General features: G+C 45.4%; 1 protein-coding gene across 1 annotated transcript in view; it reads right to left on the reverse strand.

Annotated features, from left to right (window-relative positions):
- The window catches only part of MAP2K4 (mitogen-activated protein kinase kinase 4), a 61033-nt gene that overhangs the window by 23887 nt on the left and 22385 nt on the right, over window positions 1–14761 (reverse strand). Inside the window, exons 2-3 of the mRNA XM_031064909.1 lie at window positions 13995–14097; window positions 4798–4893 (exon numbers count right to left, since the gene is read on the reverse strand). Of these exons, the coding sequence (XP_030920769.1) occupies window positions 4798–4893; window positions 13995–14097 (199 nt within the window). The remainder of the gene's footprint in view (window positions 1–4797; window positions 4894–13994; window positions 14098–14761) is intronic.

The raw sequence follows: 14761 nt of genomic DNA on the forward strand, positions 1-14761 counted from the left end.
CTACTGAAGCCACCAGGATTTGCCCAGCTAAGGAGCAGATGAATGTCCAAAATTTGTGAACACAGGAGTTCAAAGGTGCCCCCCAATGGCTCATTCACATGCAGCAATGCTACCACTGAATTAGCAGGAAATGCACAAGTATTTGCAACACTTCTCATCTTAAAATGCCATGCGAAATTTCAGTTTTTCATTACTTAATTAGCTGATTCACACATCTTGAGTCATAAAGTAAGCCAAAAGCCCACATTTTCCATTTTCAAGATGCATTAAGAGCAATGCAGACAGCTCCCACTGCAGGGCACACTGATCTCTCACATTCTGAAGCACACAAGTCCTTGTGACCCCCCTGTCACAGGAGAGATCTATCAAACCCAGTGGATATTTGATCCAGCCCCCACTTTCCTGACCAGAGAGCAGAACACACATGGAGGATTCCACCAAACACATGGAGCTTATTGAGGTTATCAGCCGAGGAATAAACAGGTCACGGCTGATTCCACGCTGATAAATCCCACATTGGTCACCAGCAGCTGCAAACATCACCCAGCTGGGGACCCAACCATGGCAGGGTTTTATGGGGATCCCAGGTTTTGAGAGGGCAAAAGGCCAATTGACTGGAGCAGCTACAGTTCCTCTGCTGCACTTTGGGTTGGCAGCTGCACGTCCTGAACCCTCGACCTGTTTGATGAAAGCATTTGGGAGCAGCTCCTCTCCCCACTGCTGGGCTGTGCCTGCCATGGTGTTTCCTGCTCTCCAACCTGCCCAGCTCAAGATTTCAATCTACTGTTCCCTACAGTGCCCCTACACTGCATTTTGAAATTATTTTGGAACTACAACACAGCACAGGTGGGATGGATGCCACCTCAGAGCTTCTGTGCACAACAAACCCTGCATTCTGTGGGGTTCTCCCAGGAAACTGCTCACGAAAAAGCAAGGAATGAAAAAAAAAAAGCAGCAAAATGACAAAAAAAGAAAAGAACAGAGGAAAAAAGAAATGGAAAAAAAAAGGAAATGAAACATGACCTCCACATGTGCCAAGTGTCTCACTGACAGCTCCTGAGCTGGTTTCTGTCTAACAGCTCCTCCATCCTGTTTTGTCAGTGCCATAAAAATAGTTCTTGTTTTTGGGAGGAAGGGAGGTGAGAAGCACCATGCCAAGGAAGCACAGACAAATGGGCATTTCCTGCCTCGTCTCCTGCCAGCTGGTGGGCATGAAGGAGCATGATCTCTGAGAGGCAAGTCCTCTTCAAAAAAGCAGAGGAAAAATGGCAGAGAGGTGAAATACTGAGTTTTCACAGACTGAGCTCCCTTTTCAGCTCTTGTTTGAAAATAATATTCCCTATCAAAGTGCTCATGGAGTTAAAAAATTTAAACATTGAGGTAATTTATTCAAATAAGCAATTAAACCCTTCTCCCTCTTTTCCCTCTGTTTTTCAGGGTAGGAAACTTTGCTTTTCTGACCCTACACCAGAAGAGAAAGGGAATTGGAATTCATTATTTCCCTGTCACACAAGCAGCCTGTGTGTCCCCAGCTGTGGTGTGCAAGCAGATCTGGGCCATTGTTCCACAGCTGCAGGATGGTGCCTGCAGGGAAGAAGGTGGGAGCTGGGGAACCTCCCCTCCTCCCCAGGGCTGCACAGAGGGCTCTGCTGCTCTCCAGGGCTTTGTATCCAGACAGACCAAGACCATCCACCCCCAAAGCCTCCCCTCCTGGAGCTTGGCTTCATTTCCATTATGTATTTATGATGCCATCTGCCTTGTCTCGCAACCACGGCTCCCGCTTAGCTCTTCTCAAATACCCAGGGAAATGGTCAAATAACCAAATTACCAGTCTGACAGAGTGACAGATACTTGAATAGAGGTTTTGCTCATTTAGCTGATGTGCCATATGCAAGCAGGGCAGTTTTCCTTTAAGCAGCATGGCCCATCTTAAGAGTCATAACTGGAATGCAATAATTGCTTTTAATGTCAAAAACCTACACTTATAAGAAATTTTTCTAGTGTAAATCAAAATCCCTAAGGATTACCATGCCAAAAATGCAAATCTGGAACACAGACTCTCTGCATTGATCTAAATTGGGAATTTTTGAGTGAGGCAATAAAAACTGAACTGCCAATGCAGGACATCTTTCTGTATGTCTGTACTGCTGCAAATGAACGAGGACATAAATCCATAGGGTGGATGTGCCTCCAAATGCAAAAAAGCCTGCCTAAACCCTGCACTACATCCTGGTGCTGTGGATACCACAGCAACCTGCTTCAGAGAATAGCAGGACAACCACACAGCCCAGGCTCTAGTGAAGGTAAAATGTAGCTAATGCCCAGTCTCTGGGATTAGTGCACACCAGAATTTGCACAGAAGTCAGTAGACATGTGCCTTCTCCTACCAGTTTGTTTTTAAACTGTGAAATCTAACCCTCTCTAAGGCTGGGAATGTTAGGCAAAACTGGACATATATTCTCCAAATGCCCAGGACATGTAAAATGGACTTGTGGGGCTTTATATATGATTTTAAAAAAGAATATAAACAGCTGAAGTGGGCTAGATACTCTTCAAGCAGTTAAAAGCAGCATTTCCAAAAGTCACCTTAGAGCGACTACAGCTCCTGACAACTCATCCAGGGCTTGAGCTTCCAACTCCCCATCTTGCTTTTGAAAATTTCTGAAAAGCCAAGAAAAAAGGGGCCAACGAGGTGCCTGCAATCCTTGCACTTGAAAAGCCCCAATGTGTCAGCCTCACTGCAGATGGTTACTATGCTTGTCACAGCAGTTATCCCAGGGATTAGGAGCACCGAGCAGGACAACAACTCCTGCAAACAGTTGTCCATTGTGAGAGCTGTGTCCAGCTTGGCAGGAGGCGGGCGGGCGCTGGCGCCAGGCACCGCCGTGCCCGCCACGGGGCTGCTCGCCACAAACTGCACAGCTGGACACACATGGCAAGGTCTGCGGACCCCAAAATCTCCTGTGCAGACCCACAGATACCTTGGGAAGCTCCCAGAGAGGCTATGAAAGTTTCTTGAGCCCTGCTGTTAACAAGCAGCTGCAGGGAGGTCACAACTTTTCAAAACAAGCATTTCCTTGGCATGAAAAAGAAGGAATGTTGAAAGAAGCAGAGAAAAGGTGGTGGGGTTTTTTAAGCAAAATTGAAAGTCAACAGGCATGAAGCAAGGCCAAAAAGATGTAGGTAGCTGCCTATCTCCTCTGTTTCACTTTGCTGAGAGCCCTGCAGGACTCAAAAGAGCCTAAAAGCTGACACATTTGATGGTACAGCTGACACGAATAAAATCTGCAGAAGCAGAAAGATCCAAGCAAACCAGCTGTGCTTCCCAAGCCTGCCTGGTATTGGACTCTGCTCAGAAGTCTCTCAGAAAGCTCCTATTTTCACTAGGGTTAATGAGAATATATTCTATTTCTCCACACGCTTGGTAAAAAGGCTGACATTATAAAAACTGATTTGTGGTCCATCAGCCAAAGCTAAAATGTAAATCCTAACAAAAAAATCTTCCAGGCGAACTGCAGGGTTCAAATGACACTGTGAAACTTCAGAGTACAAAGTTTAGGACTGTGGCTCACATGTTCCTACCAAGACTCTCAAACAGCCTGGAGAGATTTTGGAGAGCTTTGTTTCTTCTATCTCAAACTCTGTGTCATTTTTAAAACCGTTTTCAGACCCTGCAGGGCAATGCTAAAACCATATCAACCCTAGCTTGAATTTCACTAGAAAAGGTCTCCAAAAGAAATGTTCCATTTTTTTTCTAGGGGGGTGGAAATGTTGGTGCTGTCACAAAGTTTTTGGATTCTCAAAAGAAGAAATTATTGCTTTTCATAAACAAACAGCATCCTTGCAAGAGGGGCAGAACTAATTTGGGTTTGCTCTGATCCATGCAAGCTGTCCTGAGGCCTCATTACATTCAGGAACAGATTCCTAGACATGAAGAGATACAGAAAATGTGGCAAAAGGAGGAAATAGTTTTGCACCTGCGACCTACCCAGATTAAAGCAAAGCACATTTGCTCCCTTTCCTTGTGACCAAGAGGCTGAAATTCAACCTAGCACTGCTCTGGCTTTTTCTGTTCCTCCAAAATGTTAAGATAAAGATAACAACAAAAAGTGGAAGATGGCACAGCCCTTCCAGAGTTCACAAGTCTCAGCCCAGCACGTGCTCAGAATCTCCCTGGTTTCAATGGGGCTTGGCTAAGGCATTTAAAATGTCAATATTTTGTATTAAGCTCCCCTGGTAAAGTACTGAGTTATAATGGATTTTGATTAACCCTGCCCTTACATGAAGGAAACCTTTCCACCCAGAGTGGTGAAGATTGAGCTGAATTTAATGGAGCACATCGATCTCAAACTCATTTTGATTCAGCCACGAGTCAGACTGCAGCACATTCACTGAACCCACCATTGCTGGGATTTCAAAGCTTAAACTGGATTCAAGAACTTCAGGATAATACTGGAAAACTCTGAGTTAATTAATTTAAATACCCCTTCTGAAAATGCTGATTCTTTTTATTTCCTCTCCTGGGTCATGGGCAGCTCCCTGACAGAGAACAGCAAACAGAGACAAGAGCACAGCCATAAGAATCAACAAAATAACCTCAATACAGACCATAAATAGCTTGCAAAACCATAATTACACAGCAATCACCCCATGGAATGACACTATTTTGGAGTATTACACAGCAATCACCCACCCCATGGAATGACACTATTTTGGAGACAAATTCATCACTTTCAGAGATGCCATTTTTGGGGGATGGAGAAGATTTGACAATGGCTAACAGACAGGAAAGCTTACTGTAGCCTGCTGGACAGTTTCTGGATGAAGTCCGCTTCTCTCCTTTTGAAACTGAACGGGACAATGTGATTACTACCCAGGGTTGCTTGTGTGTCACTTCAGCCAGGAAAAGTTGTGGAAATGACAGGAAAACATGGTGCTGTTATCACATGACACAATAACGTACAACACAATACTCAGCTACTCACACTGCCCACTGAGCACTCAGCAGCACAAATCACAGCCAGGTCTTTTCCTTCCAATTTCCACCTAAGCTACCTCCCCTCCTTGGGGGCAAAGCAGCACCCAATGATCTGAACTCATTTTAACAGATTATATCATAAGCAATTTGTTTTCGTACAGCAATGAGAATTATTACTTCCAACTGTATTATTACTACAATTAGAAACATGCATTATTAATTTATTAGCCAAATACCTGTATGTTAGTGACATGCTACTTCCCTCGAGGCACATTGACCATCCCTGCTCTGCTTTTCTTGTGTTTAAGGCAGATCTTACCAACAACATTTTTTCCCTTAAAAAAATTTAAAATCGAGCTTCCATCCTGAATCCACCAATCTAGGACTGGTGGTCATGCCATTCATCAGATGCCCTCTCCCAAATAATTCTGAAGGAATTGAACAACTACATCCTTACTTATTCCCTCCATAGCCCTACAACTGACTAGTTAATCACCACTCTGCACCATAAGACTTCTCTAGGAACAAAAGTTGTATTCTGGATCTCAGAGTCCCTCAAGCTGTCCAGCTCTAGAAATCTTTCTCAACATGAGGCCCTGTTATCTCAGAGCAGTTGGAGGAGCTTGGGTGAGATGTGTTTCTGCTAAGCACTGTGTGGTGAACAAGCCCTGGATCCTTGCACCACTGATCACTGCAGACAGCAAAGGAACCAGGGGCTCTGCTCAGCTCCCTGTGGGAACCACCTGAGAGGGGCAGATAATGAGCACTGCTAATTCAAATTAAGAAATTGTTTCAGTTCAAATACTCTAAAGAAGTGATTTTTCTAATTTAAACTTCTGTAGGACAAAAAATTACAACCCAAGTGTGGAAAAGTCCAACTTCTCTTTTGGAATTAAAAAAAAAAATACAACCAAACAGTATCTCACAAACTTTGGGCAGCATCACAGCCTGAAATAACCTGAAATTCACTGCCAACAATGCACCTGGTCATGTATTTCTTTCTGTGGCAGACAAGGACAGATGGGAGACACAGAAAGCACCTGACTGCAAGACAGACTGCTTATTCAGAGATGCAGCTACTTCAGTGTGGTGACCAAAAGAGCTCGTAACAAGACCAAGCAGACCAAATTTGACTTTTATTTAAAATGTCCCTTCTCTAAAACAAAAGATCTGTGCAGACCAGGTGAAGATTCCCAGGCTCAGGTAGTGTGGTGAGATGTTCCATGCTGGGCTCCTCTGTGATGGCTGCTGGGGCACGCTGCTCTCACTGACCCTTCAGAGCCAAGAGCTGGTTTGCTGTAAGCTCTGCGAGGATGCTAACAGAAAACTAAGAGTGCTGTAAAGAGGTAAACCAGTGTTCCTAGACAACAACCTTTCCCCTTTTCACTGGTTGAAATACCCACCTAGAATATCAGAGAGAAAAGAAGAGAAGCTGTGTTATAGCAAAGCCCCTGTGCTCCTCAGAGAGGACAGCCACCTTCACACTGCTGGAACAAGAGATATCAGCAAGAATCACTTCCAGCTGATCCACACTCGTCTCTGCAAAGGCACCACTTATGCCAGGCATGAAGGACCATTTGCTCACCTGGATTTATTCCAAGCTCATCTTAGGAAGGAAGGAATTACAAGGAAGGCTGAACAAAGAAGAGTGTTTAACGTTGCCATAATCCACTGGAGACTTGCTTGGCCATTTGGATTTAGGTTGGATATTAGGAAAAAGTTCTTCTCCCAGAGGGTGGTGGGGCATTGAAAAGGCTCCCCAGGGAATGGTCACAGCCCCAAGGCTGCTGTTTGGACAACACTCCCAAGCAAAGGGAAGGATTTTTGCAGGGTACAGGGCCAGGAGACTCACTGATCTTTTGTGGGTCCTTTCCAACTCAGTTTATGCTCTGATTTGATCTCTTTTTACTGAAGTTTCCCAAAATGGAAAGGTGTTTGTGGAATTAGGCAAGAACATCCACCTGATATCAAGGATGTCTGTAGTTTTCACAGACACAATACACAGCAAACCCAGATAACTGAAGTCCCTTTCAGAAGCCTGTCCCCCAAACAAGCAGAATAGCAAAACCAGTTCAGTCCCACAGGCCAACCCCCACCCTCCATCACATCCATCCTGTCCACCACAAGATACTTTCCATGACCCTCTGTTCAAGAGCTGATTTTCCTGTGTGCATCCTGTCCATTCAGACCCAAGGTCCTCCACGGCACACGCTGGAAGTCACTCATTTGTGCAAAGAATGAGGACAGAAGTTGTCAACCAAGACCCATGGGGTCAACGCAGTCTTTGAATCTGAAGATTCTTCTCTCTTTATTCTCCATTCCTCAATGTGTACAGAAGATAAAAGCAATGACCGATTCCTTCAGTTTGAACTCACAAAGCAGAAGAGTTGACTCACTTTTCCATAGCCAGGGGAAAACAAAAGACATTTTACTACGAGGTGGTGATTAAAGTCTGAAGAGATAAAGGAGGCGCCCATCCTGCTCTGATGAAACGTGGGATCCCAAGTACAAAGCAGCAATGAGCAGAGTTTACTCTGAGAGCTGGCTTATACGGGTTTCCTGCAGGAACATGGTTTTCCATCTGGAGTCAAAGGGTTGGAGTCCAATCAGGTTTGAACTGTGGTGGTCCTTGCCTGACTCTCTCAGATGAACGGCGACACTGGCAGCCCCTCAGGGTCAGAGCCCAGCTCCACCAGCTGCTCAACACAGCAGAGACACACAGGCACCAAGCTCAGCCCAATGCATAAGCCACGTTCTACTCTGCTACTTGTAAATAATTATTGAACAAGATATTTATCAAAAAAATGGCTGGGGACCAAACCTGTGTGTACACACAAATATATTTACACACATGTATTCAGAGATGTTACACATAACATTCTGCTTCATCCCATTTTCCTCTCCAAACACCAGCACATTCTGCATAGGAAGCCAGCATGTGTGCAGCTGTCCTTGGGGGTGGGTGCAGCACCTCAAAATAAAGGGAAGGAAAGAAGGGGAGAAAATTTTGCTTCTGGTAACACAACAGCATGAAGGCAAGAGCTGATGTCAACTTTGAAACTCTTCAACCTACTTTCCCTGCTTTGAAAGAAGCCACCAGGACGAAGGGGAGGCAACACAGCTCACCAAAGGCCAGGCTTGAGAAGGAAAGTCTATAGGAAACTCCTACCCAAGGGAGACATCCCCAGCTTTGCTCTTCAGTCCAGACACTCTGTGTCCCAGCAGGCCACACTGATGGAAGTTTCACGTTCAATGAAGTCAAGTTCGGTTTGAAAATGAACATTTCCAGCTCACTGCTCTACCTTTCTCACCCCCACTGACCCAGAATACTTCACCCCTCTCCACACCACTCAAGTCAGAAGGAAAAAATCTGGTAATCAACTCAAACCCACTACTCTTGAGTCACTTACCCCAGACACCACCTTGGTGTCCCTGGAAAAGTGACGACAACACTTAAAAATACCTTTACAGGTAACCCAGCTCTGCCACTACCCCATCCCACCTTCTTTTGCCCAAAGTGCCATGGAAAACAGCCCTGAGGAGGCAGCCCAAGCATCAGCCATTGCACCTTGAATTAGGAACTGCAGGAGGTTCATGTCTCAGTGTGTGAGACACCTGTGTCCCCGCTCAGTGGCCAAGGATGGCTGTGTTGCCATGAGGGCCCACAGGGACAGGCAAAGGTCTCCAGCCTCTCCCACCTTGGATAACCCAATGTCTCTGCCACCATGGCTCCTCTGCCACTCCAGTACCCAGCTGCTGTCCCTGTCTGGGCAGGACAGGCCAGGTCTCAGTGTTTGGAAGGTGACTTGGCACCATCCTCATCCTCTCACCCATCATTTTCCTTCCCACCATGGAGGGGACAGGACAGCCCCCAGCCCTGGGTGGGGGTCCTGTTATGCATCACACTGAGAGGGTTGAGCTGCAAGGTCCAAATTCTGCCCCCAAATGAGCAGCTCTGACCATGGCTGTGTGCACAAGAACCAGGACAGCAGCTCCCAACCATGCCCAGGTGGGACAGGTAACCCAGAGTTACCTGTGATCACAGACCAGAGATCCCTGATGAACTCTCTGCCTAACCTCTGCCTCTTCCAAAAGTCAGCATGTCCCAGCTTCCCATCCACAGGAGGGAGAATGCAGAGATTTGTGCAACAATTTATAATTGCACAGCTCAACCACTCAGCACCTGTGGAGCACTTGGAACCCATGGGAGTCAGGTCATTACATAACATCTGGGTTTGATTTAGCCACACAAAGGTGGCTCACCAGTTTCCAGAAGTTCTGAGGAGCCCTGCAGTGTGGCAGGAAGGCAGGTGTCAGCACCCTTGAAAAATTCATGTGAATTGGCTGAATGGAGATACACAAGGTGCAAATGTTGGTTCCAGACACAGAAGGACTGAAGTCAGAAGCAGAGTGCTGGGATATCAAACCCTTACAGAAAGGACAGTCCTACCAGGGCAGTGAAGCTCCAAGGGATGTGGAAGCTGCTAGAGAAGTTTAATTTGGAAGCTGCAGACAGCAAAAAGCTCCTTTGCAGAGAGGATTTGCACTTAAGAAATACCAAAAACTTAGAAAGTTTAAAAAAAAGAATAAAACAGACCTTAAAGCAGCACATTCAGTGAAAAATCTCACACTGACTCTGGCAGCACCTTCTCTGAAGCAGTGACCCACTCAAAGCCAGAGATACTCAAGTGTGTTACAGACCACATCATCTCTGTCATGCAGAGATCACTGGCCAAATGAACTTGTAAACTCTTGGAAGGAAGAGGAAGGTTAAACATGAGGCAAAATTCATCAGCTTGCAAAAAATGCTCCTGAAAAAATTACAGAAGAAACATTGTTCCAGCACTGAACTAACTGATGTTTATATGAGAAGTAAAAGCCTGGTTACCACAGGCTCCCTCAGACACTGAGATGTCTCTGCTGAGCCCTTGGAGGCTGCATTTTACTTGTGCTGACTTGAAAATACAAGTGATTATATCCAGATTCTGCAACTTTCAGGAAACAGGACAAAATCAGTCACAGAAAAAAATTCAAATTCTCGGTACCTTTGAGTCTATTGCCTCCAAGGCTTCCAGGCAGCACTCCCTGCCACAGGAAGGTATCACACAGCAGAAAGGTAACAGGAATCAGTAATAATAAAGACGTGAAGTGATAATTACAGAAATGAGGAAGAGACAGAGAAATATTTACAGGAAAGTTCATACCATTAGTAGGAAGCATGCCAGTTTAGGATATTCCCCTTTGGGGTTTAGGTTTTGGGGGTTTTTTTCAAAAATGGTAGGAACTCTCTCAGGTTACTTCCTAAAAAACTCCACCAGCTGCAGGCTATGCAGCTACAGAGCCTGACCCCACATGCCAGAAGGGTATGGGAAAGCCTAAGAGGAGATTAGAAGAGCAACAGACACCTGAGAGAGGCTTTGGTACAGCCAGAAAAAAACTTTTCCAGGAATATCAGTCCCTGAACTATACAGAAAAAAAGCAAGCAGCACAGTCTGACGTGCAACTGGACCTCCACCGGCTTTTGAAGAATCCAGCAGAACATCCAACACACTCCTGGGGAGCTCTTTGGAAAGTGTGTGACTCTCCCAGGTGTCACAAGGAGAAGCTCCATGCAGGGAAGCTCTGGAAAGCTGAAGTCCCAATAAATCCATGAAGACACTCACAAGCTACAGGGAGACTGTGGAGTTCAAGTGGACACCAGACATTTCAAACATCAGATTTGTACAGTAAGAGAGATTAGTTCATTTTGTCACCTTTCCAGGTGAACCTGCAATGCTCTGGTAATCAGGTTCTCAAGAGGTGGCAATTCTGAGAGTCAAGAGGCTTCCCAGCCAGCAGACAGAACACTCAAGAAGCAGCATGCTGTCAACCACGTGCCAAACAACATTCTCTGTGCTTGCCCATTTCCTAGCAGATCAATCTAAATCCTCTAAGTCAACATCTAGGTATCACTGCACAAGAATACAAAGCTTTCCAGACAACCAAAAATCCCACAATCCTACAGCCAAATGGTTTCCATCTTGGTTTCAAGAGCAATGGGCAGCACAGCCCAGCCAGAAATCCTGCCAAGAACAGCCACAGTCACACCTCACCACATCACTCCTGGTAGTGTGATCTGAATCTCCTTTTAGCAAAGGCAACCAGCTGCAAGCAGCTCTGTAAAGCTTCCACATAGATAACGGAGTAATCTAATTTTGTTTGTGACCTAAATCCTACTTGGACACAGGACAGATGAGGTAAAAGGTGGGATGCTTTCCAGTTGGTATAATGGGTTGGAATTTGAAGAGCTCACCCTAACCATGGCTTGTGTCCTCCAGCCTCTGCAACGTCTGCTGCAGGGAAAACAAAGTTAGCAGCTGTTAATCTGGTCTAAGTGACAAAGTCAGCCTGAACAACTCACAGGAGCTGTGGGCTAACCTGGCAGATCTCCACAGCCTCAACTGCTCCCCAGCTTGCACAGCATGGTGATCACACAGCCTCACTGACTGACCAGCCATCAGTAAAACTCTTACCTCTTCTCTAGACTGCATCCTTCCACCAGTAAAACTCTTACTTCTTCTCTAGACTGCATCCTTCCACCAGTAAAACTCTAATCTCTTCTCTAGACTTCATCCTTTCAAGTATGAATTATATTCCCCAACTACTTTTGTAACTGAGGCTCTATTCTGCCTTACCCTGTACAGGTCACATGTAAAATTATGTTTACAGATGTGCTGGATGCCCCACAGACAGACAGGACACATATCATGCCTAGATGAAAATCTCTTTGCACTACTTAAGAAGATTTGGTGGCAGCAGGTCCAGCTGAACCGAACAAGACACAAACACACCTCCTCCATCACACCTCCTCCATCACATGCAGTCACAGAACCACAATGGACCTTCCTTCCAAACCTCTGCCTTGCTTTCTGCTGCTCAACACACCATCTCAGGCAGAAGGACACCCCTGGATTAGTGGATCCAAACCACAGAACCCCAAATTTCATGTGAGAAATGAACCTCTCTGTATCTTCAGATCCACCCATATGAAGCAACAGGGCCTGTCCAGGACAATCCCCAGCAGTGTGGAGCCAGTGCTCATTTCAGGAGGACACCCAGGCTGAGAAGTGGCTTGGTGAACAAAAACACACTCTGCATCAGGAACACATCTGGGTGAGGAGGTCTGAAATATCCAGCTCAAATCCAAAGTCTAGGAAAGGTTTCTAGCCTACTGAGGAAAAGTCATTGCAGCATCTCAGGGAAGAAGGCAGGAGACAGAGATACATCAGCTGCCAGACAAACACTCAACAGAAGCGTGATGATGAGAAGATGTCAACACTCCTTTTGAGGAACAGCATCTGCTAAGGCCACACAAAGGACACAAGGACAAATTGCTGCATCCAAGCTCAGCCAGCCTCACCACAGAGAAAGCAACCAAGCCAACAGCATCCATCTCTTCCAAACAGAAATGGCCAGTACAGCTTGCAGCCTCCCAGGAAAGCTTTAGCACAGACACATCACCATCAAATGTGGCACTTGAACAGCTGTCACATCCAATCCAGAACCCTGCAAGCCCTCAGACCATTAACCAGCCCAGGATCCAATCCCTGCCAACAACTGCAGCTCCCACAGAGAAAGAGCAGCACTTGTCTTGCACAGTGTTGACAATCACTTGCACAAACATGAAACTTAAGATGTCACAGACTAACAACGAAAGCTCTTCTGTGCTAGACAGGAGCCACTGCGACTTCCAGCGAATCTGAGACAGAAATCCACACAGATAAGCACAGAAAATTCAAATCCCTATGGATGGCTGATGGTGGGGACTCATTAGCTGAGATTAAGTCCTTTATTTAATGGACTAACAAGGTCAGAGAGAAGAAAGAGCCCAAGAAGGGGTTTTGCAGAAAATCTTAACAAGAGTTTGATGATGTGATGAGACAGAAAAAGTATCTAAATGTGAACTCTATAACCAATAAAAATACTCTATTTCAGAGAGGGAAGAGAAGGAAAGAAGAGGACTTGCTGGACAGGTCACTCAAGATTTTAAGAATAACCTAAAGTACTCTATAAAATTTCTCTATATTGTAATTACCATCAATAACTCATCAGAAACATGTTCCTAACTTGCTAAAAGCTTGTTTGAAAATCCCCAAAGCTCCCAGGAACAGAGCCCAGCAGGTATGTCCTGGGGAAGCAGAAAGCACTGAGCTCCAGGAGAGAGGCAGTGACATGCAGAGCCAAGCAGGAGCAGCCTGTGACAGGGACACTCCAGAGAGCCCAGGCAGCAGGGAGGCTGCAGCTGCAGATTCTGAGATCTGACACTGACAAAACTCCTGAGACCTTCGAGAAGACAAATGTGGGACATGTTTTACACGTTTGCTGCATCTGCCACAGGGACTGGCTGCAGAGCAGCACTGTCCAGCTAGATTGGTGGATCTGAGGATACAAAGCTGATCTTTTTGGGGCTGATGTACCCTGGTATTTACTAGAGTCAGGAACAGTTCTGTGCCACACTTGCTGTCAGACTTTGGACAGGGATATCCTGGGACTAAACTGGTTAGAAAACTCACTGAGACCTAATCTCTGCATAACTCCCCTAACATCTCCCTGTTGCTAAAATTATAATCCTCAATCTTTGTCTGTCTTAGTGCTGAAAACAATTCTATCACAGTTATGACTTTCACAAGTAACACAGAAACAAGAAATTCTAACAAAATGTAATAAACTGAATAAAGATACAGGATAACAACAGTGAATCAGTCTAGACATTAATTATAGGTGTATCTAGCATTATCAGCTACAACACTCAATTCAATCAATTCTGGAAGGCATTAGCTCCAGTGTAAACCAGGAAGATCCCAATTTAACCTTTTTTTTAATTCTGAGAGAAAATATTTTACAGTGACTCAAAACTGAGAGATTTAAACAAACTGACAAATAACTGGACTAATCAAATTGCATTTAACTAACACTGGGTGTTGGCTAAATAATTTCAAAGTTGTTCCACTAGTTGTGCCATTGGCTTTATACTCACATGTGTGGATTTTGGAAAGGAACTCCAGAAGTATTTAGAGTAAATCTTGCTGTGGACTTGAAAGGTGGATTTGCAAAATTTAACTTCAGCGCTTTGCGTTTACCTGGGAGACAATGAACATAAAGTGAACTTTTTGTCAGCACAAAATATTGAGAGCATCTGGAAATAAACAGGAAAAAAAATGACACCTTGTAAGAAAAGGATTTTACATTTTACAACATTAGCAAATCACAGCTTGTGTTAGGACACGGGGATGGTGACACAGTCAGCTCTCACACCAACGTCTTCCCCAGCTCATTCCAAGGCAGTTGCCAAAGCAAAGCATCCACAGCCCCTCCTGGGACAGCTGGAGCACCTGGATCACCTGCCAGGGCTCCAGCAACCACCACCTCCATCCCCAGGGCTGAGCATCCTCCACGTACACCCATGGGGCACAGAGGCCCAACCTGCCAGGCACAGCCTGGGGAACGGCTCTGAGGAGGGAAAGGGCACCTTGGGATGTCTTTTATATGAGCTCCAAGCACAGGAAGGCTGTTGGGGGCCAGGGATTTCTTCTATTATCCTTTGAGTCTGTTTTGTTCACACTCCTGAAACCCCAGCCCCTGTCCAAGGCAGTTACATTGTGTTGGAAGATTCTTCCCTTTCTCACAGCAATGTTTATACAGCTCAGGAGAACATGGGACTTGACATGGTCCAAGATTAAAACTGATACAAACCCCCATCAGAAAATCTCTTCACAGCCTGCTCCCATTCTCATTATTTGTAAA

The sequence above is a fragment of the Geospiza fortis genome, unplaced genomic scaffold (assembly GCF_000277835.1).
Source record: "Geospiza fortis unplaced genomic scaffold, GeoFor_1.0 scaffold503, whole genome shotgun sequence".
In the NCBI taxonomy this organism is placed as follows: domain Eukaryota; kingdom Metazoa; phylum Chordata; class Aves; order Passeriformes; family Thraupidae; genus Geospiza; species Geospiza fortis.